This window comes from Drosophila busckii, chromosome X (genome assembly GCF_011750605.1).
Source record: "Drosophila busckii strain San Diego stock center, stock number 13000-0081.31 chromosome X, ASM1175060v1, whole genome shotgun sequence".
NCBI lineage: Eukaryota > Metazoa > Arthropoda > Insecta > Diptera > Drosophilidae > Drosophila > Drosophila busckii.
The window spans coordinates 18531530-18557747 of NC_046608.1; the positions used below are offsets into that span (position 1 = coordinate 18531530).

General features: G+C 41.5%; 1 protein-coding gene, 1 long non-coding RNA gene and 1 other non-coding gene across 3 annotated transcripts; all 3 read left to right on the forward strand.

Moving 5' to 3' along the window:
• Positions 1–5060: 5060 nt before the first annotated feature.
• Positions 5061–11048, forward strand: LOC108606795 (glycine-rich cell wall structural protein 1.0). The gene is given in 4 exon segments (XM_033294290.1): positions 5061–5195; positions 6586–6771; positions 9841–10517; positions 10519–11048. Coding segments are annotated over 4 exon segments (1176 nt in total). The 5' UTR covers positions 5061–5116; the 3' UTR covers positions 10753–11048.
• A 960-nt stretch (positions 11049–12008) lies between these two features.
• Positions 12009–17985, forward strand: LOC117134934. Its single transcript, XR_004458920.1, has 3 exons — positions 12009–12089; positions 17533–17697; positions 17760–17985. It is a non-coding gene; the product is annotated as an uncharacterized LOC117134934 (long non-coding RNA).
• Positions 15774–15845, forward strand: Trnag-ccc. Its single transcript has one exon. It is a non-coding gene; the product is annotated as a tRNA-Gly (tRNA).
• Positions 17986–26218: the final 8233 nt, after the last annotated feature.

The window sequence follows — 26218 nt, forward strand, 5'->3', positions numbered from 1 at the left end:
TGGTCGCATTGAAATTTGTATAGTTAATCAATTAAATTAAGTGAGGCGGGGCAATTTTGTTGATTGCCCATTGAATGCAACTTTACAAATAAACAAAAAATAGTTGCGCTCGAATATGTGAAATATGTTTAAAGTAGTTGGTTATTTATTTCGATTGCTTGTGGCTTGGCTTACTTTAATTCATAAATATCAAATTTAAAGCAAAAGGAATATTATTGCATTTTTATACATTATTATTAAGCTATTCAATAATTAATTTATTCTACAAAGTAGAACATTGTATTCAATTATAGAAATTTAATATTCGATGCTGCGAACATAATTTTGCTTAAATCAGAAGTTTTCGCTTAGCTAAGACAGTTTAGTTCCCACGCTTAGAGTCTGTCCGCTGGCAGTCAAAAGAGATAAGCAAAGCACCGTACGATGCAAAGTAGCGACGCTTTCAATTCAGTCGCAGTAGCAGCGAAGAGCGATCGAGCGCAAGCAATGAACGAAAGCAGCGCTGCACTCTCTCGCTAGCTAGCAGCACGTGGGGTGATATGTTCTAGCACAAGCATTGACTGCCGCTTACGCTCTCTGCGAGGCTTGCGCTCTCACCTTTTGTGCTTGCACTGTGGATCAAAGTGTGTGCGGCTGGCAGTAAAAAAAACCAAGCGTAGGTCACGTAGGCCGGCCAGTTGTATTTGAATCGTTGTGAGTTAAATAAGCAGTGAGCAAGTGCCGGCATATTAATTATAAATTCATTTATTTAGATATCTTTCAATTGCAAATGTTTATTCTGCATTATGAACAAGTGAGTGCTATAAAGAGTAACTAAGCTTCATTTTAAATAATGCCAATACATGGAATTGCAAATGTTAATTATGCATTATAAAGTTCTATAAAGCGTTACTAAGCTTACTAAGTGTCTGTCCAGCTGCATTCAAAGCAAAAACAAAGCAAAGCACCGTACGCTGCAAAGCAGCGATGCTCTCGTTCAGCAGCAGCGAAGAGCGATCCAACGCAAGCAGTCAACGAAAGCAGCGCTGCTCTCTCGCTAGAGCTACTAAGCCTACTGTGTGTCTGTTCAGCTACAGTTAAAGTAAAAATAAAGCCCCGTACGTGCAAAGCAGCGACGCTCTCAGTTCAGTCGCAGCAGCAGCAGCGAAGAGCGATCCAACGCAAGCAGTGAACGAAAGCAGCGCTGCACTCTCTCGCTAGCTAGCAGCACGTGGGCTGATATGTTCTAGCACAAGCAAGAGCTCACGCTCTCTGCGAGGCTTGCGCTCTCACCTTTTGTGCCTGCACTGTGGATTAATGTGTGTGAGGCTGGCGGTGAAAAAAGCAAGTGTAGGTCACGTAGGCCGGCCATTTAGTTGTGTTTAAAGTGTTGTGAGTTAAACAGCCAATGAACATAATAATTATAAATAATGCCAATTACATATGTACATTCAATTGCTAAATGTTTATTATAAAGTTCTATAAAGAGCTACTAAGCCTACTGTGTGTCTGTTCAGCTGCAGTCAAAGCAAAAACAAAGCAAAGCACCGTACGATGCAAAACAGCGACGCTCTCAGTTCAGTAGCAGCAGCAGCGAAGAGCGATCGAGCGCAAGCAGTGAACGAAAGCAGCGCTGCTCTGCTCAGCACGTGGGCTGACAGTGAAAATAGCAAATAGCCAGTTGTGTTTGTTGTTTTGTGCAGTGAACAAGTGTCGGCAAAATAATTATAAATAATGCCAATAATTGCAAATGTTTATTATGAACAAGTAAGTTGCATAAAGACTAACTAAGCTGTCAATAAGTCTAGACAGCAGCGACTGTCTCAAAAAACTATTTTTAATTGCTGTTAATTAGCTTGAAAACTACTTAATTCCTTTGTGCATTTATTATTGGCTAGCCAGAAAAGTTTCTTTAGCCACTGTCCACTGCCCAATTTCAGTAGCCAGCCAATGTTCTTTTATTATTAAAGGCAGCAAAGTCTTGTGCTTGGTTTAATTACAAAAGTGTATAATGTGAAATTTTAATTATGGATTTTAACTGTAGTTGCTTTCACACACACACACACACACACACACTCATGGACACATGCTCCATTGTTGCTGCTGCTGCTGAAGTTTTTAATTAACTGCCTTACAAAGATTTTCTTCATATTTTTTTTTTCGTGCAGATTTTGTGCTGCGTTGTTGTTGCTTTTTTATTATTTTTTGTTGCAACAGGAATGTGCGCCTGGGGCGACTTGCCACGAATTGACATTCTCGCTTTTACAGACTGGAATTTAATAAGTCAAAATTTTGTTGCTGCGCCCCAGCGCGCGTTTGAAAAAATCAGCGACATTTGCTAATCACAAAGGCAGCAAAGGCGGCTGCAGTCGCTTAAATTAGACGCTGTAGTAAAAAGTTTGACGTTGAGTAAAAAGTGCAAACTATAAATTTAAAGCAACGTTGTCTATTTTAAATGAATATTTTATAAATGTTTGGCAGCTTGCGCTCGCTTTCGCTCTCGCTCTCCCGCTCTCTTGGGAGAGCGCAAAAGTTCATTGTGCAATTAACTGTAAAAACGCTGTCACAGTGCACAGAACTTTTAATTGTTTGCTCAATTGCAACTCCAGCTGCCAATTGCAAGTTGCTCTGCTCTGCGCTGCTCTGCTGGCTGCGCTGCTGGCTGCAAAGTTTATTTGTTTTATTTTTTGTCTCTTTCTGTAAATCGCTGCCTTATGAGGTGCTTGCTGTTTGCTTGCGCGTTTTCATTATCAACTTGCATGTTCTTGTGCTTGCTGCTCTGCTTCTGCTTCTTCTTTCGCTGCTTGTTCGCTCACTTTTTTTTTTTTTTAAATAATTTAACATGAATATATCGCATTTCATGCAGTCATACATCACACAGCGGCAAGTCCCAACATGCGCTCGCGTTGATGTTTGTTGGGCGTGGGGCGTGGGGTGGGGGGCGTGTCGAGCCTGAGGCGCTTCGCCAAGGGCCAAGTGACAGCACTAACATAAACCACAATAATATCCAAAGTCATGAAGGAAGTAACCAAGTGTGAATTTTCGGTTTATGCCTCGCGAACCACAGAGCGCGCCACAGTTTGCTGCTGTTGACGTCAAGTGCGCTCTACACTCGAAACTGAAGAGCATTTGAGCACTTGCCACTATATAGGTAGCAAACTATAAGCTGCATGGACTTTTTTATTGTATAGTTGCTCTTATACGAAAACAACTAAAAAGCGATAGACTTTAGTAAAAGCCGCTAAGCTTTGTTTAAAAACAGGCAACGTAATTTTCAAAACTTTTCAAATACAATTTGTTGGTATTAATCAATAAATTTCAATTTGTTTATAGCAAGCAGCAAGTAAATCTTAACTCAAACTTATTATAAATATATAAAACTTTGCGCTTTTATTTTTTGTTGAAATTAAAACAGCATAAGTTGCAATTTATTTATAAAATAATTCTTATTTCAAATTTATGCTAAAAAAATTAAACTCATTCTTTAATAAAAGTTGAAAACGTGCATTGAACAAAAATACTAATATTAACAATTTGATTTAAATGCAATTAAATGCAAAAGTTATACGCATTTTAATTAAATGTTTATTAAATACAAAAGTAAAGCGCACAACTATTTTTCATTATTTCATTTCATTTACATACATGTAAATGATAAAAATGATTTTCAAATTTCATGCATTAAATCAATTGAATTATTAACAAAAAATGTGACTTACACTAATAATTAATTATATTGAGTTGAAATAAATATTTGGCTGCTGCTTTTCAATGTGGAAATCAAAAGTCACGCAGCTTTGATTTGATTTCATTTTGATTTTGATTTTGACTTGCGCTAAGTTTGCGTGACAGCGAGCAGCTCATTGCTGACTTTGCGCTGGCCGCATAAAGTTTGTGGCGCTCTGATCCTGTGTGTTGTGGCATGTCCTGGTGCTGACTCTGACTCCGACTCCGACTCTGACTCGTTGCCTCGCTAGCAGTTGCAGTTGTTTTAGTTGAGCTTCCGTTTCGCGGACAGTTTGCTTTGCTGTTTTTATTCTTGTGTGATTCTTTGACTGCACAAGGGGCATGGAGGGGGAGGGGGAGGGAGGGAAACAAAGCTGTAAAGAAAAACAAGAAATGTTGCAACAAAACATTTACGACGTCATCGTTTCACAATTTTTGTGTTCATGTTCCGTGTGTAGCTAAAAATAAAAATTGTTGCAGTCAGCGCGAGTCCCGCGGGATGGGAAAGCCGAACAAACGAACGAACGAACGAATGAAGAAGAAAGCGGCAGCAGCAGAGAAAAAAAGCAGAAGCAAAGCCGCGTGTCATTTATCATGCATTTCCACTTTTGGCTTCCGTCGGCCGGGACAGCGGCCCAACAACAGCAGCAGCGACGGACAGCAGCTCCAGTGGGTGCCCAGTGGGTGGCGCTACTTTTTTTTGTTGCTGTTAGCCCGTCAAGCCAAAAACCAAAAAACGCCAAACCAAAAAAAAAAAAACAAAAAGCAAACAAAACACTTTTCAGTGTCAGCTATCTGCTGCTGCTGCTGCTTCTTCTTCATTTTGTGGCTGCAACAGTTAAAGTCAAAAAGCTGCGTCGTCGCCTTAAGCGTTTTTCACTTTTCATTTCCTGCTACAAATTAATCAAAAGCACAAATATTTGAATATTAATTTCCTTTTCAAAATTGTTGCGTCATCAACGAAAATTGTAAAAAGCGCGTCGAGTGTCGAATTTGAAGCCGCCACATGTTGCCGCATGAATTGGCTAAAGTTGCAATAAAAATAAAAGTTTATGCTCAAAAGCTTAATGAAGCGTAAATTTTTGCCACGCCCACCCAAACAAATGCGACGCCAGCTGGACTCAAGTCTGAAGACTCTGACGCAACCAAAACCGCAATGAACTTGAGCCCCAGCAGCTGTCGAAGTGATAAATAAACTTGGCTCGAGTCTCGCTCTCTCTCTCGCTCTCTCTCTCTCTCTCTCTGTTGCTTCAAGTTGCGCAGCGTATAAATAATAAGCAGACATGTTTATGCCACATCCAAACGTAAATCAGCCAAACGAACAGTTGCTCACATTTGTTTTCTTCTCTTTGCAGCAGCAGCCAAAGGAGCGCAGCAGCAACATCATCGTCATAATAAGTAATATTGTCTAATGGGCGTGGCACGCCTTACAGCAGTGCTGCTAGTGCTTGGCGCACTATTGCAGCTGAGCCATGTGGATGCCTACTCCAGTACGTATACGTAATATAGCAAACGCATGCAACCCAATCGACCCAATCAGCCCAGCAACCCACCAACTATCCATGCCCCAGCCCCTCTCCCCACTCTCTATACGTTTCTAGCATAGATTTATTTATTGCTAACGCTGTCAAGTTTACAAATCCCACTGCGTTTCCCTTAAGACGTTAACTACACTTGGCAGCAAGCTCGAAGGATTTCAACTTTCAAACGCGAAATGTTACACTTGAGTTTGCCAATCAGTTCAAGCTGCGGCTTGCAGCGAAACATTTCATTGCTATAGTTCATTATTTTTTGTTAAAGTTCAATTCAACATTAAAATGTCTTAAAGCTTTTTTCCATATTTAAAAAATAGGTTTAAATGTTTATAGCTTAGACAACTTAAACGATTAGTTCAAATTTTAAAGTAAATAAAATTCTTTAAATATTTATAAATATTTTCAAAATTAGCTTGACTTGCTATCCTCAGTTTTAATATATTTAAAGCTTAGACAAATTAAACTTGATTTCAATTAGTGCAAAATTTAAAGTAAATAAAAATTGTTATTGCTGAAAATATGCATTTAATTATTTAAAAATATTTTCAAAATAAATTTGACTTGCTATTTTGCATATTTAAATGTATTAATATATTTTTTATATTATTAAATTACTTTTTGAAGCATTTGATTTATTAGTAAGCATTAACATATTAACATATATTTTTATTATTTTTTTTATATTTAAAGCGCTTAAAGCTTAACGAATTTGCTGTTAATTAAATATAGCAATATTTTTAAATATGATAAATATATAAAATATATAAATAAATAATAAGTTTAAACCAAAGAAATTAGATTTTCAAGCCTTTTGGCAATACAACAAATATATGTATAAAAGATTTATATATTTTAATATATAAAGTAAACATTTTGATTTGACTTTAATTTTTATGTTTCAAACTAAGTAGAAATATAATTAGGAAAATTAAACTTCTGTGCTTTAAACTGTTGCTAAACAATTGAATTTATTATGTATAAAAATAATTGCTGCATTATTATGAATTATTGTTAATTTTTATTCACAAATGCAAAACAATGAAATAAATTAATATTCAAGCTTGCTGCCAACTGCCTTCCAATTTAAAACTCTAGGCTCTACTACTATAACTAGCTCTCTTCTACTAACTCTATTCTAACTAAGTATAAGTAAAGAAAAAAAAACTATCATGCGTTCATTCCATTCATACTGCCATCAATATTCAAATTATTACGAACGTCAAAACACATTCGTCTTGACTTTTAATTTATTTTGCTTTTATTTATATTTTATTTTTGAAAACCCCAACAACACACAAAAACAAACAAACAAAAATACCTATCGAACTATCGAACTATCGTAAAGAGTACGGACGTGGGTGCGGCGACATTGGCTGCCTGCCCAGCGAGGAGTGCGTCATCACCAGCGACTCGTGCAGCTACAATCAGCGCGATGGCAAGGACTGCGGCAGTTATCCGACCTGCAAGCGCAAGAGCGGCGGCGGCAGCAACAATCAGGCTAATCCCGCTGCGCCGTCAGTTAATCCGTCAGGTATTTATTTTAATTTTCAAGCCAAAACAACGAGAAACGACTTCATTTATTATTTGAATGCTTGGGCTTTTGGGTTTGGCAAACAAGATCGGCGCCTATGGCAGCTAAAAGGCATAACGAAAAATGTATTTAACACACACATACACACACATACACACACACACATACGTGCATGCGCAAATGTATGCAATGAATTTTAAGTTTGTGAATTTTTAAGTTAAGCGCGCGCACTCGCTCATCAAATCGCCTCATTGCTATAAACTTTACACACACACACAGACACACACACACACACACATGCATACACATGCATACACCTGCATATAGCTATAAGTATTAACTAACTAATTGCGCTCATTTGCTGTCTCTGTCTAACATGCAACTTCAATCAGGATCGAGCTTGAACACAGGTGCGGAGAATAATATTTTTGCACCTGCCGCTTCGAATCCCACGCTCAACACTTTAAGTTACTACAACAACAACAACAACAATAACAATTTAAATAACAACAACAATCATCAGCAGCAGCCGCTTAACAACAATAACAATCATAACAACAACAACAACAACAATCAGCAGCAACATGGTGGCGTCTATGGCCAACAACACCAACAAAATGGTGGCGGCCAAATGGGCGGCGGCGGCGGCGCTGCCGGCTCAAGTCTAAATCCCAACAATGGTGACAGCAGCTTGAGCAGCGCTGCCGGCGCCTCTGCCACCGGCGTTGATGCGCACTACGTGTTCGGGGCCAAGCACCACATGCCCATCATACCCAACATGCCCATCTTTCCATACAACTCACCCACCTCGGCGCCCTCGTTTCAACAGTTTCCCCAACCCAATCATCCAGGTAGCGTCCTCAATCCCGGCTATCCCATGCATGGCCTACAGCCGGTGAACCCCTACAATCCGCCATTTGTGTTCGGCCAGCTGCCGTTCGGCGGCGGACCCAGCGGCACCGGCGGCCCCCCAGGCGGCGGCATCGCCGGCCCAGGCGTCAACATGCCCAGCTCCAGCATTGGCATCCTCGGCGGCGGCGGCGGCGGCCTCGCCCCCTACGGCAGCAACTATCAGGGCTATGCCACACATCATTCGTCAAATGCCAACATGTACAACAAGCCGCCGCCCCAGTACCAGAACCAGAATCAGCAGAATCCCTACAACCGCCAGACCCAATCGCATCCCTCGGCGGCGCGTCGGGCGCGCGGCTCGACCCTGAGCTGCGCTCTACTTGCGCTGGCGCTTGTGCTGCTCAGCCGCACGTAATCAGATGGATGCACTGCAGCGGCGACGCCGCGTCCAATGCACTTTACTCTTACTTAAGTTGCTCATTTTAGTTTCTCAATTCAAGCAGCAGCAGCAGCAGCAGCAACAGCAACAATTTGCAATTTATTCTTTTACATGCCGCATACATGGCGGCGTATACGTAATTTCAATTTAATATTGTGCAAAGAATGCTTTTATGCACACCCCCTTCTCTATGTGTGTGTGTGTGTGTGTGGTCTAAACTGTTAGCTATTGCTATCTCACTCACACGCCTGCAGGCACTTTGCAGCTCAATTAAATTGGAATTTAATTTTGGACTTAGGCCAAAGCCAAAGCCAAAGCCCAAACTCAACAACAAATTGCTGTCAGTTCTTTTGTCAGCCTCACACACACACACACACACGCACACGCATACATATGCAAAGGCAATTTGAGGCAACTTTGATGTTGCTGTTAATTATATTTGTTGCTGCCCCAACGCATTTTTGCGGTCGCGTTGCTGCTGCTGCTGCTGCTAAACTCTTTGTAATTTTTTTCAATTTTTTTGTAGCTAGCAAAACCTTTTTTGATTTCAATTTAATACAAAGTAATGCAAAATTTATACATTAGCAATTTCTTATTTCAAAACTACACACAACACATTTAATAAAATATATATGCAACATATATATGGGAAAAGCCAAAAGTGTCAAAATTTATACAAAGTAGAGAGCGAGAGAAACAACAAAAAATGCTGAAAATTCAAATCAAAAGCAACAGGGCGTATGTGCAATAATTTGCAAAACAAATCAAACTACTCAATATTTAATTTAACGCAAGTGAAAATAACAAGAGCACTAAATTATAAAACAATATCAAAAAAAATTTCAATTGCTTTTGACAAAACAAAAGATTTATATTTATATGCCGTCCGTTTAAACTTTTATTTACTTGAAGGCAGCAAAACCAAAAATAATAACAACAAATTCAGTTTATTTTCCATTTGCAATTCGTAGCCCAACAACAACAACAACAACAACAAAAGCTGAGCAGATGAACAGTATTAAAGCAGCAACTAAACAAAGCATTTAATGTTAAATAAATGTACTTACACTACATACTGTAGACGCATACACATACACATTATATAGACGTGTGTGTGTTTAAATAATTTTTTGAACTTATCCCTTGCTAAGCATTTATAACGAAAAATTTCAAACTGCATGCCCCCAACTAATCAAATTGAAATATCGAAATATACGTAATGCAAACAAAATTTTGTACATAGCATGGCGCGCATTTAGTCATCGATATATATCGATATATAATTAATTAACTTGTATACTTTTACATTTACTAAGGGGCGATACGGCAGTGAAGACTTATAAAAAATTAAGCGTAAAGAATTCTTAAAAAAACGAAAATCAAACTCAAAGTTATGGTAGCATTTAAAAAGAAAGTATCGATAAATCGATAAACGATTGTAGCGTTAACGTTAGGCAAACAGCTAATCAAAAGCAAAAATACAAAAACTAAGCTAAGCATTAACTACTAACTAACTAAACTAAACTAAACTCCCCCTCGACACACTCCACACACAATTTTCATACATAACCAAGTTGAAGTTTTTAAGCCGCTTATGCTTTCAACTTAACTTTTAACCGTTAGCCATTAGCCATTAACTTTTTGTTTTCTGTTTTTGCCCATTTTGTTCTTATTATTTTCTTTATGCGCTTTATTTTCGTTTTGTGGCTAACACCCAATGCTTCGCTAATGAATCATTCGCCTGCTGCACTGCATCCTGCTCCGCTCCTGCTCCCAAGTGAGCCACAGCGATACGCACAACTCGAACGCGCCCAGCGCTCCGCTGCCGGATGCGGCGGCTGGCGGTGCTTATGGTGCTGGTGGCGGTGGCGGCAACGGCGCTGCTGGTGGATATGGTGGTGGCTTCTCGGCTGGCGGTCATTCTCTCTATCCCTCACTTCCAACAAACAACGGCGGCGGTGGTGCTCCAGCCTATAATCCCTACGGTGGCTATGCTCCTCCAGCTGGCGGCTATCAGCCGGCGCCAGGCGGCTATCAACCCGCTCCAGGCGGCTATCAACCCGCTCCTGGTGGCTATCCCGGTGGCTATCAGCCGCAGCCTGGCTACACGCCGCCTGCGCCTGGCTATGAAAATGGCGGCGGCGGCGGCGGCGGTGCACAGAAGCCAAAGGACAAGCAGGGCGGCGGCTTCTTCTCCAACTTCTTCTCCAATCCAGCGGTGAGCCAAGCGGTAAGCGGCATTATTGCTGGACAGATTGCCAAGCAGCTGCAAGGCGGTGGTGCAAATGGTGGCGGCGGCGGCGGTGGTGCTGCCCAGCAGCCCTATCAGCCCAGCGGTGGTTACAGCTCGGGTGGAGGCGGCGGCGGCGGTGGCGGTGGCGGTGGCGGCTCTTCTAGCGGCATTGGCAGTCTGCTTGGTGGTTTGCTCTCTGGCGGCGGCGGCGGCGCTGGTGGGTGCCGGCGGTGGCAGCAGCGCCAGCAGCTTCTTGGGCAGTTTGCTCTCTGGCGGCGGCGGTGGCGGCAACGCTGCTGCTGGCGGCGGCGGCGGCAGCTTGAGCGAAATCTTCAACTCGAAGAACTTTGGTGGACTCTTCAGCGAGAATCCGTCGGCGCGTGGTGGCAACAGCAACGACAACTACAACTCGAATGGCGGCGCCAAGAGCTACCCAACTCAGCAATATGGCAAATAAACTTTTTTTTTCAACTATATATAGCTATATATAGCTTTTAAATCAAATCAAATCAACATACATAACTCGTAATCAAATTTCGGAGGGTTTTCAATCGTAGCGAGCAGAACAAAATATGACAGACATAAGCTAAACTATATACTATGATTATAACAATAGCAGCCATGCATATATACACATGCACATATATATGTGTGTATGTGTGTGTGTGTGTGTGTAATTTGAAATGCAATTTAATTTGTACATAGTTGAGAATTGAGAAAATATAAAACATAAGCATTGAGCCCTGTCTACAATAGCAAAGTGTACGCATTTATTTATTGTAATTGTTATAAACAAAAGCAAAAAAAAAGGGTAAGTGGTAAGTTTCAAAATAAAAATTAAACTAGTTGCGCTTTAGACTTAAGTGTGGCAGCTTAAATTGTTGCCAGACAAATACAAATGCGCTAGAGCTAAGCAGGCAATGCATGTGTGTGTGTGTGTGTGTGCGTGTGTGTGTTGGCCCTTTTGGCTTTGGTTAACCGACTAGCAGTTTTGTAATTTATTTAAGTAATAAAATAAATATGCGCTAGCAACTGCACACACATTATACCTGCACTCGTGTGTGTGTGTGTGTGTGTGCAACATTGAGTGCTAGTGGCTGGCGAGCGAACGAGCGAAAGTGCAGCTCAAGTGCAGCAGGAGCAGCTACTTGGCCAAAGTGAATTTAGTGTCAAGTGCAGGAAAATGTGAAGCGCCAGGCAACGAGTTAGTTTTTCATATTTAAGCAGCACTCAGTGCTCAGAACTAAGTACGACAACAACAACAACAAGCGAGTCGCTCTCGCTCTCACACACACACATTATCAACATGTCTAAAGCGTAGCTGTGGGCGTGGCATGCCACACTTTGGTATGCCACACGCCACACGGCGGATTAGAACAACAATGAAATGCCAACAGCAACAACAACAACAACAGCAACAGTCGAGCAGTCGCGCAGGCATTTCAGTCATGTCGCTGACTTTTCAAGTCGCATTAGCATTGAGTGTCTGCCGCTCTCGCTTGGCTTTTTATTTCTTTAAGCGGCTTTCAGTTGCGACAGTTGCGTATACGCAACGTTTTTATGTTTCCCGACGACGCGTCGCGTCGGGCTTTACTTTTATTGATATTGCGCGCTCGTGCAGCAGCCGCACATCAATTTTCAACAGCAGCAAGCATTAGCCAGAATTTCTTTTTGATAAACACACACGCACACGCACACACTAACAGTCGATCAAATTTATTTACAGGCAGCAGCTGTTAATCCAATTAGCTGAACGCGCTGCCGCTTTATGTTGCTGGGGACACCGACTACGCTGTAAGTACTTGCAATTTAATTTTGCGCAGCAAATATTTAATGCACCACAAGTTTTGTTTGGCCGCACATAATTTTAGTTGCAGCAGCAGCAGCAGCAGCAGCAATTGTTGTTGGTTGCTGGTTGCTGGTTTGGGTTTTTCGCTGATTTATTTGGCCAATGTGCCAAACGCATGTTAACAAGCGTCATAGAGTGGCGCCTGCCTGCGCTTTGATCAATGCTCCCAATTGGGAGCCACAAGGAGGTGGCAGTGAGTGGCCCACATAAGTAGGCAATAGCTTTTGGCACGCTTCAATTCGCCGCAAATTAAAGACATTTGAGCTCATTAATTGCCGCAAATGTCAGCATTCAGATTTGCCACACACATGTTGACAGGCACGTACATGTGTGTGTGTGTGCACATTGGTGCAAAAGTTTTGCAGCTACGCTCAAATTGCACATAAAACTTAATTAGTTTTTTCTTTTGTTGACGCGCGTTGTTGCTGCTGCTGCCGCTGTCCGAGTAGTTCGTGCCGCTTGGCCATTTTTATCATTTGCACTTAATTAATTAAGTTGTAACGCTTTTTATTGCACAACAACAACAGCAACGAGAACAACGAGCATAGTTGCCCATTGTCCATTGTGTCTAAAACGAAATTGTTTGGCACGCAAACTCTGCCTTGGGCCCAAACTACGTCGCCGTCTCCCTCTCCGTCTCTGTCTCTGTCTCGCTTGGCGCTTTGCTTTGGCCCAGTAATTGTATTGAGAGAATAAGTTGTCAAGTTGTCAAATTGTCAGGCTATCAAGCAGCCATTTAAACGAGCATTTCCATTTATGCACAGCGACTGCAGCTGAAGCTGCAAGCTGCAAGCTTCAAGCTCTTCAGCTTTTAATTAAAACTGCAACTTTTATTGTCAAAATTGCCAAACTCCTCTCGACTTGATGCTACCAATTTGAAGCAGCACAGAGCGAGAGAGAGAGAAAGAAATAATCGATAAGCCTGCAACTCATGCATGCAACTCAACTCAGACCGAGTGCAGATCATGTTATTAAAACTGAAAATGAGAAAATTGCTGCTGGCATTTCCACTCACTAAACAACAAATGCAACCACAACACATTCCATTTGCCCAGAATGTTAACCTTGTCGCACTTTGTTTTTTATATTGCGCCAAATATTTGCTAACAATTTACAATTTGATTTGCAGCTTTAAATTTTTAAAGCAGCAGCAAAAAGTTTGCAGCTTGACAATTTTATAATTGCAACTATTTTAGCAAAATAAGTTATGCATATTGTATTTACAATTAATTTTTATATATTTTAATTCATAGCTTGGCATAGGCACAAACGTCTTTAGGTTTGAAATTCAGCAACTAACAATTAATAGATTAATAGACAAACAACTTGCAACTAATGAACTCAACAATTTTAGCTTCAATATTGCCTCAAAAATATTTTTTATATTTGCACAATTTGTAGCTTTTGATTTTCAAGAATTTTTTGTACGTTTCAAAGCTTCAAATGTCTGCAACATTTTGTGGCTTAAAGTGCAATTTTCTTGGCGAAAAGTTTGTTGCTTTTTAAACAAAAATTTCAACAATTTTAATGGCAGATTATGAAGCGAGTGGCTGTTGACATTTGTAGCTTGGCCCGTTTACAAAGTTGAAATACAGAGAGAGCGGTGCAACAATTGTTGCTATTTTTAAAGGCATGCCTAGCACTCTCTCTCACACTCTCTCACACTCTCTCTCTCTCTCTGTGTGTGCGTAGCGTTTGCTATGTGCATCTTGAATGGCAAAACTTTTAGCTTTAGTACACAACTTACCTCAACTTTTGCTGTGTTGTAAAAATTTGTCAACATTTACGCTGGGCGTAGTATGCGTATGTGTGTGTGTGTCTATGTGTGTGTGTGAGTCAAACTTTTCAGTTGCTTGCAACAAAGTTGTGCAACGTAATTGATGCACTCAAAAGCAGCATGCAAAATTATAAACTCAGCAGCGTTTATGCGTCTGTGTGTGTGTGTGTGTGTGTATCGTATAGTTGATAAATGTGTGAAATTGATAGCGAGCGCATTGGTTCAATTATTTAGCACGCTGTCTGCTTCGCTGGGTAATCGAGCTGTGAGCTGAGCTCGGAGCTGAGGACATGGACATGGAACACGGCGGCATGTTGCAATTAAAAATTTAGTGGCAATGGGTGCCAGCGGCAATTGTGGCAGCGCCAAAGGCTTAAGCAGCCGCAGCCTGTGCTCGACTCTCTGCTGTTGTGGCAAGCAGTCGAGCGTGGCAAACACGAGACACACACACACACACACAACTCAAACTTGAGCTGGAGCATAAATTTGCAAGCAGTTGGAATTGCTGCTGAGGCTGAAGCGTTCGTTCGCTTTTTGCTTTGTTTTTGGCTGGCGCCTCAGCTTATGCAACATAAAATGATCAGGACAAGCAGCCAAAGGAGCAGGAGCAGCAATAGTCATTGCTTGCATGCGGCTCTTGCGGTGGCATTTTACTTGCTGCATAGTTTGCCAGCCAGGCGCTGGGGCAACTTGCTTGAGTTTTGAGTTTCGCTACGTTTTGGGCGCTTGTCCGCTACAAAAGCCACAAAAATAAAGACGACGACGCCGACGACGACATGAACGATGAGCATAGGACAAAGTGTGGCAACAATGCATAACTTTATGCAGCTGCAAGTCTCAGTTACTGTCTGTCTATGTGTGTGTGTGTGTGTGTGTGTGCGAAAAATTAGAACCGCAAATCATTTGAAAACAATGCATATGCCATGTCATATATGAAAGCGAGGCAGGCCCTTAGCTGCGGCGTACAGTTGTGCTTGCTGTGACTATAATAGATATATATATATAATACGCTATATATAAAAGCTGCTTATCTGAATTGTTAATTGAACGCAAAGTTTACAACGGCGCTGACATCGTTGCCCCGGCACTTCCTACTGCACATTAATCGATACTTGCTTCAATAGCTACTCAGCCAACCCACCGAACGACCCACCCACCCACCTCACACCGCCAACGTGTCACTGACTTATGAATTGTGAATCGTTCGTAATCCTCATTTACGTGCGCGCCCTGAGTTCAAACAAAAGCCAAGCACAAAAATAAAAAAAAAATAATTCCACTTGCAACAGCTGCCACACCTCAACTAAACACACACACACACGCACACATAGGCATATGGCTGTGGCAGCAACTTCCCCTTTAAGTCAGTTCTCGGTATTTGCAATTTAATATGCAAAAGCAAAAAAAGGCAGCGCAGTCTGAAGCAGCAGCAGCAGCCCAGCCCTGCCCAGCCCAGCCCATTTACATTTGCGCTTTTGTGTAGCGGCCGACGCTGCTTGGACTACGCGGCGTATGCGTAATCTAAGCAAAAAGCAGCTACCGTCTGCTTTTGTTTAACTTAATTCAACCGCAAGCCAAAAGCAACGAGCGAGTCCGAGCAACTCACAACTCACAACACCCAACAACCCCACCCAACCCAACCCTACGCTTCGGCTCTGCTGCGCTTCAGTTGCCCCAAATATGCTGCTGGGGCCAGCCACACATGACGTCGCATCGATGTTGTCGTGTCGTGCTTTGAATGATTGCATTGCCCAAGGATAGCCGCAAACTGTTTCTGTTGCCAAGCCAAGTCAAGTTGCAACAGCGCCAGCCTAACGGTATATCCTTGCATTTGGCCTAATTGCAACAGCCAGCGCCGGTGGTGTACTGGCCAGCATGGTTGTATCCCAAACAGCAGATCCGGGTTCGATTCCCGGCCGGCGCAAATACGACGAACGGAGCGTTCTTTTTATCATCGCCTGCCAATCCAAGCGACTAACTCGACTCGACTCGACTCGAATGGCCAAAGCGCAGCTGCAAAACATTCTCTCAGTGTGTCTGCCTTGCAGTTTATGCAACAAAAGGCGGCAGCATTCGCATTTGGCTGTGCGTTGCAGATAAACAGCGAGCGAGCGAGCTCAGCTCAGCTCTGTTTTGTTAATTACGCAAATCAATTGCTGCAAACAAAGTGCGTAAATTAAGTTGCTGCCAAGTGAGCTGCTGCTGCTGCACAGTGGGCATAATTGACTTACTATTTTGAAAGAATTTTCGGCATAAGCAAATTAAAGTTCAGCTGCTATGCTTTTTGCATTTACTCAAATTTCTAGATAAAGAACAAATTGAGCAAATTTCTAGATAAAGAACAAATTTGCGAGCTAAAACTGCGAGCTTATTTCTTAACAATTTTTAATTAAATTGTTCATTCGCATATGCAATATTTTTAAAGCTTTTGTCTTATTTTAAACAATTTATTGCGTTAAAATGTTGTCTTTGCCTTGCATTAAATTGAAAACATTTGCGCAGCCTTTATTTGTATTTAAAGCAAACTTTTATATAATAATTGGCATAAATTAAGAATTAATGCGCTATCACGCATACAACATTATCAACTAATTATTATTGAAAGACTGCATGAAATAATTTAACAATTATGCTCAACTTAAATAATTACTTCGTAGGTATTTTGTATTTATTTTTTACTGCATTTGTATTTAAATATTCAAAAAATACAAATGCAGTAAAATATTAAAATATAGTTCAACATTTTTTGCAGTTTTTGCAATTTAATTTTTAAGTGGCAGCTCAACTCAAAAAATGAAACAGCTAAGCAAATCCAAAGTGTAGCAAATTTATTTGGTATTTGATTTTAAGGACAACAGCGCCTTAGCTTGAGCTGGCGCGCCGCAAGCGATGGGCGTAGGTATGAGCACAGACGCGATAGGATTCAAGGAAGCGATCCATGCAGAGGCCAATGCAGCGCTGCTCCTGGGTGCTGAGATTGTCGCGCGGCTGCTTGACGCACTTCTCAAAGCATTTGCAGCTGACGTTCGCCAGCAGATCCTGCGTGTTGATCAGCGCAATTTCGCGCTTCAGTTTGCTTATCAGCTGATTACGCTGCTGCTCCATTTCAGAATTTATATAACTACTATAATTTAAACTAAAGTTTACACTAAAAGCTGAAAGCCGTTAACTGACATTTGTTTGCGTGGCCAACTGTGTGAGTTGGGAGGTGGAGGGGGGAAATACAATTTGAAATTTATGTGAGCTGCAGCTTATCCTTTCGAAATGAAATATAAACAAAGTGCTGGCATTTAGTTTATTTAAATGTCAACGCGGCCGCCCTGCGGGCTGCGCTGCTTAGTGCCGTATGCATGGCCATGTCCTTTTGTTTCCTGTCGGCCAACGCTTGCATCTGCTTGACACCGATACCATTGACAAACAAGGACAGTCGCTTGCTCTTTGTCCTGTTATCCTGTTAGGCTCTTATCCTGCTGTGCAGTTCGAGTTGAGCTCTCTAACAACGCCTGCTTATATTTCATTGCTTTGGCAGCCGCACAGTGGTGCACAATAGAGCAAAAATTATATCTGTTGACCAAAGTTCTTTTAGTAATGTTTTTCCTTCTGATCCCAAGATATCCTTCCAACTACATAAGCACATGTATTTATATACTCCTGGCTGCCACATCAATCGATTGCCATCTGGACTAAGGACTACGACACCAGTTATCAGCGCCAATAGGCAGCGGCAACGATAGCTGCACGTCCTGCAAAGGATGTTGAAATAATTGTTATTATGTGTATGTATTTACTGTTTTATTCTCTTCTTGTTTACAACTTTAAATTCCAATTTTACTTTTAGTTTACAACGGAATGGGATTGATGCTGCATCCTTCCGCACTCGACCATGCAGCATATTAGCCGAAGCCTGCCAAGCGTTGGAAGCTGCCATCAAGTCCTCACCGCTGAGTGAGATCGCATGAAAAGCAACGAACGCATAGAAGTTGATCCTGCAGACTGATGAGCTGCAGTAGTTATCTGTATTGGAGATGGAGGACATCATGAGCTGCTTGTCCTGCTTAAAGCGATGCTGAAACAATTACTTTTATTTAAATATTTTTACTTCTATTAAGTATAATGTATATTATTATTAATATCAACAAAACTTATTTTAAATATAAATATGTTTTCAATATTAGTTTAAAGCATTAGCAGCAAATTATATACTATTAGAAATACAACAACAATTGTTAATAAATAATATATTTATCTGCAACAAAAACAATTGATTTCTTATTAATGGTGCGGTTGGATTTGTTTATTAAAATGCCTGAGCAAGTTCGTTGCTTAAGTCTTTTTTTGTTTACATTTTGTATGGCCAAATTCCGTCGATTTTTAGCTCCTGATCCTCCATTATCCTGCCGATTTCAAAAGGACATGCATTTTCGAGCTCCTGGGCATGGACTCTATCGAACTGCATACCAGGATAAACAAAATTGCACAAAAAAATTTCTTGCGCTTCGTAGGGCGAGCGAAAAGTTGCCCAAAAACACAAAATCCCGTTTTATTCCAACTACAAGGACTACACGGATGTCCTTTGGTGTCCAAGTAGTGCTCCTTGAGGAGCTTTCAGAATATACCACTCAAAGGACGAAAATCTACACAGAGCCGGAGAAAAACGGTATTATGTATACAGAAAATAGGCTATAACTCACGAATCCTTTGCCAGGATCAGGACGAAATTATGCCAACGATCTTCTTTAAAGGCTATTCGTCCTGCGAAAAGAGGACAATCCGATAGTCCTTGTAGTTCCGGGGACACAGGGCTTTGTGTTTTTGGCACTTCATTCGCGCCTGAGGCTGAATAAATCTAAGTTGAGGAGCTTTAGATGACCCCATACCTTTTTTGATGCAGATCGATAGAGTCTCAGTCCTGTTGAGTCCGGGAAACCGGGAATTTTGGAACTGCGTCCTGATCCTGGCCGGAGATATGCGCCACTTTTCTGTTTATGAGAGCGTTTAGTGCTTGCAACCCCTCTAAAGTATGCCACTGCATATTTTTCGTGGTGCAAAGGGTGCTTTTGTACTGGCATGGTTGTTGTCACGATCCCGCTATCTTTCTCCTAAAATATCACATTTTTATATTCAATATCCAAATCAAACGCATTCCATTTTAGCCGTAAAAGCCGCCACCAAAGCCGCCCAAGCCCAAGCCACGTGCTGGAAAAAGTGCCCATATCTTCGCAGTGGATCAGTGCCGCTTCTTCCAACAACCCCCGTTACCGGACTCACAGGACGAGATCATCGATCTGCATCAAAAAATATGGGGTCCATCAAATTCTCCAATCCAACTTAGAATTTTCGCTCAGGGCGCGAATGAAGTGCCAAAACACAAATCCTGTTTCCTCGGAACTACAAGGACTATATGGATGTCCTTTGGTCAGATGATAGTCCTTTTAAAAAGAATCGTTTGGCACTAATTTCGTCCTGATCCTGGTAAGGATTCGGGAGATATAGACGTTTTTCTGTAATATCCAAAATTACCGTTTTTGTTCCGCTAACGTAAGGACTTTCGTCCTTTGAGTTATATATTCTGAAAGCTCTTTATGAGCACTACTTTGACACCAAAGGACATCCTTATAGTCCTTGTAGTTTCCGAGAAAGGACATTTTGTGTTTTTGGGCCACTTTTTGCGACTAACCCCTTGTAAATTTTTTCGGAAAATTTTTTTTGCAATCCTGGATATCCTGGTATGCAGTTCGATAGATCCGATGCCCAGGAGCTCAAAAATGCATGTCCTTTTGAAATCGGCAGGATAATGGAGGATCAGGAGCTAAAAATCGACGGAATTTGGCCATACAAAATGTAAACAAAAAAAGACTTAAGCAACGAACTTGCTGGCACGTTGTCTAGGCATTTTAAGAAACAAATCCAACCGCACCATTAATAAGAAATCAATTGTTTTTGTTGCAGATAAATATATTATTTATTAACAATTGTTATAGCTCTAATAGTAAATAATTTTGCTGCTAAGCCTTTAAACTAATATTGAAAACATATCTATAGCTAATAAAACCTATATTATTATTGATATTAATATAATATTATACATTAGAAATAATAAAAGTATAAATATTTAAATCAAAGGAATTGTTTCAGCAGCGCTTTAAGCGTTTAACTATTGAAGTTTTCAGTCAAAATGGCTGCGGCAGCTCATCAGGATGCAGGATCAACTTCTATGCGTTCCTTGCTTTTCATGCGATCTCGCTCAGCGGTGAAGACTTGATGGCAGCTTCCAACGCTTGGCAGGCTTCGGCTAATATGCTGCATGGTCGAGTGCGGAAGGATGCAGCATCAATCCCATTCCGTTGTAAACTAAAAGTAAAATTGGAATTTAAAGTTGTAAACAAGAAGAGAATAAAACAGTAAATACATACACATAATAACAATTATTTCAACATCCTTTGCAGGACGTGCAGCTATCGTTGCCGCTGCCTATTGGCGCTGATAACTGGTGTCGTAGTCCTTAGTGCAGATGGCTCCAGTCTGGCCAGGACTCTAGACCGAAATCTATGCGTTGCTTGATTTTCCAGCGACTCAGTTGAACCAGTTCAACTGTGAAGACGCTTGGCAGGCGCCGCATGATATCCTGCATGATGTAGTCCTACAGGATGCAGTGATCCGCCGCATTCAGTTGTAAGCTAAAAGTAAAATACAAATTAAAAGATGTAAAACTGTAATGCTGCATTTAAAAATCGGATCATAGTAGATGGATGCAAGTTATAATAATTTGAATTTTGCACCACTGTGCATTAGGGCTGGGGCGAACCAGCTGTAAGGGCTTGAAGACTTTAAGTATGATTTGCTTTAATGCATGGCAGGCCCATTTCGAAAACTGTGCAAGTCACGTTCCATATTGATATTTAAAAATGAAAAAAGTAGACATAGAAATAAAAAGTAAAACATGAGAAAAGTTCAAACAAAAGCGCAAAGTGCAACTAACAACAAATAACTGAACTGAACTGAACTGAAATCTCTGTGAATTTTCCATTGCGTTCGCGCCGTGTACGTGCCACAGTCCAAGTGGCAAGCCGTGTTGCAAGTCGCTGGCAGGTGAGCTGCTGCTGCTGCTGCTGCTGCTGCTGCTGCTGCGGCCACGTAGCAATGGAAATGACACTGCCAACGACACAATACGGAAATTGCAATTGAGTGCAAATTGTTTGGGGCGCGGCACGGACGGCGGCGGCACACACAGCGTATCAAATGATTGCTTGCAACAAATTTCGCTCTGGCAATAAAACTATAAATAGTTGAGTTGAGTTGAGCTGAGCTGAGCTGAGCTGTGGCTCATAACTTACAGGCCTTGAGCATAAATCAGGAATGCGACTGAAACAGCTGCCGGCGTCGCAGCCACGCACAGTGTCCAAAATGCAAAGAGAGTGAGAGAGAGTGCGACAGGAACTTCACTTAACCTCGCTTCCTTTGCCGATTACCGTTAGCAGCTGCCGCCAGCTGTGCTTAAAGCACTCGCTTTTCACATTTTCTTGCGAGTTAACGCCAGAGCATAAAAAGAGCAGAAGCAAAAAAAAAACAAAAACAGCAAATTCATCATTTATTTAAAGCGCAAAAGAAACGCTGAAGCGATTGCAAATTGAGCCACAACATAAATATATTTACTTGTTTAAATTAAATTTGCATTTATTGTTTGCTGCATTTTAATTATGAATTTAAAACTGAAAACTGCCAATGGCAATGGCTTAACTTTGACAATTTGTTTTTGTGCATTTCTTTGGCAGAAAGCAAGATTAAACGTTTTTAATCAACATTTTTTTTATTTGCAATGCAGAGCTGCGAGCAATGGGCAAGAAGTTTGCTTGGGCCAAGCAAACCAAACGCCATTAAAGCTGAACAACAGCAGCTGAAACTCACACACACAGACACGCATACATATGCAAGCGTAGGTGTCTCATTGTATTGCATGCGGGCATGGCTATGACTGGGCTTGGAATTGGTATTGGAGCAGTCAATCAAATTGTAATACGTATCAGTTATTTAGCCATTGGATAGCGATCAATAGCTAAATGGGTTGAACTGCGAAGGGCCGGGGGGTGAGGGCGAGAGCGAGGGCGAGGCTATTGGATTGCTAGACAAGTAAATTATATAATAGCTCAATCTGCTGGCGAAATGTGCTCGACTAACCCATAGTACTGGCCATAGGTAAATAAACAGAGCACTTTAAAGCAAACAAACAAGCAGTGCAGACCATCAAACCGAAACGAAGCGAACGCTCGATACGAAGCGAGAGCAGCTTAAAATGCATGTGTGTGTGTGTGTGTGTGTGTTAGCTGCCTGTAAATGTCACTCACAGGACACACACACACACATGAGAGCAAACAAATAAAAAATTATTTTAATAACCACTCGTGCTCCATTTGCTGACCAAATGTTTTCATTAGCCAAAAGAGCAGACAGAGCATTAGAAGAGAGCGAGAGAGAGAGAGAGCGAGAGAGAGAGCGAGAAATGCATTTTAAAGCCAACACGCTTTAACTCTTGCTGCTTGGCTTTAAGTCAAGCTTATGGCCGCCTGCCCATTAACGTTGCCCCTGGCCGCGTCCAGGCCAGTGCCAACCATGTACATATCTAATATGTAGTGGCGACAACGGCAACGGCAACGGCAACGGCAACTGGCAAACAACATTGTTATTATTTTTAAAAGCGATTTTCGCGTGCCATACGCAGCTGTGCTCGTTAAAAGCACAAACAAATGCGACAGCAAACAATTTACCCCAACCCCAACCCCAAGCCCAAGAGCCAACGAAAAATAAAGGCAACGTTCAGTTCGGTGGAGCAAGCGGCTCATTGGTTTCACTAAATTGTTAGTGAGAGCGCCAGGTTATGGAGAGAGAGACAGAGAGAGAGACACATGTGAGCATACATAAGTCATTTATTGAGAATCCACTGGATGTGGGGAAACTACAGTTTGAACGGCAACGGAACTGAGGATTGTCGTTGCTTCTGCTGAACGCTGCGCATAAACTGTTCGATCTATAGGTGTGGAGTGTGTGTGTGTGTGTGTGTGTGTGTGTGTGGGTAAAGTAAAGCTGCTGCTGCTGCTGCCGCCGCCCAAGTATGACAAACAATAGCCAAATGGGTTTTTCCTACAACAACAATTTTTCAATATGCTGCCCCAAAAACCAAAATGACCAAAAAAGAGTTGATAACCCACCCAAAGGGGAGAGTGGGTTGGGCTTGGGTGGCTGTTGCTGCAATGTCAGACATACTTTTCGTTTTGTTTGTAGTTATTGTTCTGCTGCTGCTGCGGCTTTTGTTGTTGTTGTTGTTGTTATCGTTATTGTTTTTATTATGGCGCATTGTGTGCGCTGCTGGCCGCCGCTTGGCCCAAGGCTAAGAACATTTCGTTGGTCGATTGTCGCTGCCATTAAGTGCGACAGCAGCAACAGCAACAGCAGCAACACACTCGCCTGTACGTTTGTTTGTTCATTCATTCATGGCAGTTGCAGCAGCAGCTGCAGCCGCCTTTTTAAATATAAAAATTGTGCGAAAATAAATTTTAATTTGTGACATTGGCTTCCAACTTGCAGCAGCAGCAGCAGCAACAGCAGCAGCAATTGCAATTGGAATTGCCATTGCGATTGCGATTGACTGAGTGAATGAATTGAACGCTGAACGCCAATGGCACTGTTAATGGCATTGATGCCACTTTGTCTATATGTATGTGTATGTGTGTGTGAGCTATAACGATAATGGCATTGCGGCCATTGACTTGAAATTGTGAATCGAGTGTCAATTGTTATTCGATTAGCAAACGTTAGTGGCGGCGCTTAGCTAAGCTTACGTTACGTATACGTAATTGAGTTTACGTTTGTGCTTGCGGTTAGAGACCCGCTAACAAATATTCAATGCAACCGCGAACTATGCAAACTTGTTGTGGCTAAACCAAGCAAACACTTGTAGAGCTCAAAGAGAGAGAAAGAGTGAGCGAGTGTGTGTGTGTGTGTGTGAGAGAGAGCGCAAATAGTTGTTAGACTGTGGCTGCTTATGCGTGCAAACTGTGTGTTTAAATAAAGAATTTAGCTAAATGCAAACTACAAATACTTGCAGCTTAGTGTGTTGCAACAATTTCTACGAATTTATTTTTAATATTTAACTCCTCATTGTGCGCTCATATTCTTGTGAACTTTCATTTTAAATGCACTTTTAAAAAATGCTGGAAATTTCATATTTAAGCAATCAATCAAACAACAAATTCTTGCACACACAACGTTAGAAAGAGAGCGTGTGAGTGAGTGAGACAGCGCGTTGTTTAAAACACATTGCATGCATTTGAGCAGTTTGCATTTCTGATGAACTTTCATTCGTATGTAAATCAAATAAATGCACTATTATATTCCATTATATATAAACCACCAGGGGGCATAAGTGTGTGCAGCCTAGAGGTTAAACTGCAGAGTTGAGAGGGGGGGGAGTGGTTGCACTTGTGTGTGCATTTTGCATTTTGCGTGCTAAGCACAAAGTCGAAACTTAAAGCCAGCGCCAGCAGCAGCAGTCATGACTCGTTTAACGGTCTGATGGCAAAAATCACATTTAACATAATCATGACCGCATAAATATGCAAGTAGTCGTCGACATAGTAGTAGCTCCTTTGGCTGAACGTTATTGATATTTGATTAAATGCAGCAGCAGAAGCAGCAGCAGCAGCAGCAACTGCCAAAGTTTGCATAGCACACAATGTGCACTTCTGGCAAACACACACACACCCCCAAACACCCACACACACGCACACACATACATGTGTATTGATAAATCAATAGGTTGCCTTTTGCATGCCATTATAATAAATAAATAAGTTAACGCCAGCGCCATAAATACAAGCAATAAATACATGTATAATATGCCATTAAGGCAACAGCAGCAGCAGCGGCAGCAGCCAGATAAAAATATAAATAAAAATACAAAATATATTAAAAATTTATTATTATTATCGCACATATGATAATCTAGCGCAGCAGAGCAGGTAATCAGCGCAGCGCAACATTTGCATGTTGCAGCAACATGTTGCTAAGCAATCGATCAGTAGAAGCGATAATTGTGGCGGCATTTCGAAGGCTCAATCAGTTTTGCATGTTGTGTGGCGGCAGGGCGAACGATCAATGAGTTTTGCTTGTTGTGTGGCGGCAGGACGAACGATCAATCAACTGAGCAGTCAACTGGCAGTTGGACAGCTTAAATAACAAAATCAGCCTTAAGCTGTTTGGCATTTATCTGCCTGCAACTGTAATGCTGACGTATTAACAAAATCATTTTGACGCTGGCTATAATTGAATTATTATAATGCAGTGGGGCAATTAAATTGAAATTTCCAACACTTGAAGTGTCAAAGAGCAATGCCAATGCAAGTGCTGCTGCTGCTGCTGCCGTGTTATAAATTATAAAATAAAGCATAAATTTATGGCACACATACAAACAGACACACACACATACGCAGACAGTTGGTGGAATGTATGTGGATACAAAAGTTGCATTTATAGACAGTCCTGGGCGCACACACACACATATGCACATACAGTAATTGCAGCTGTGTGTGCCCACAGGCATTTACATATGTAAGTCCATTGCAAGCGAATCTTTTTGCAAAATACTACTCGTAAATAAAATTTGCCTCTGTCAAGCGCAAACGATGACGAGCTGACGATGTCGTTGTAAATACCATAAAGTAAAATTGTTGCGCTCTCGCTCACTCGCTTGTGTGTGTGTTGGCTAGAGCGAGCTGAAGACGCAGGAGCTGGCAAGAAGTTGGTGCAAGGCATGGCAGACATAGTAATGCCGTCGGGCAGCAACAGACAGGAAGCCCTATGAAATGTTATTTATTGGAATTGTGTAATAAATGTGACCAAAAGTGCACAGGACATGCATGAAACAGCAGCAGGCAAAGCAACAGCAACAGCAACAGCAGCTGCCAGGACCTCAAACATCCTTCCGTTTTATGCTAACTTTCATTTCCAGCGGCAGTACTAGAAACGCTCGCTCGCTCGCTCGCTCTCTCTCTCTCTCTCTCTCTTTCCACAGCGTAGATTATAAAATTATGAAAATTTGCATTTAAGCATTTAGATTTATTAAAGTTAAGGATACCCCATTGCATGTTGCATAAAAAAGTGTGCACGAGTGCATGAGAATGTTAAATGTTATCATAATTCCCAGTTGGGAGCATTGCATGCGCATATGCCGATCACTGGTCCAGAGGTTCAGCTCAGCTCAGCTCAGCTGCAGCTGCTTCGGCTTCGGCACGCAATTTATGTCAA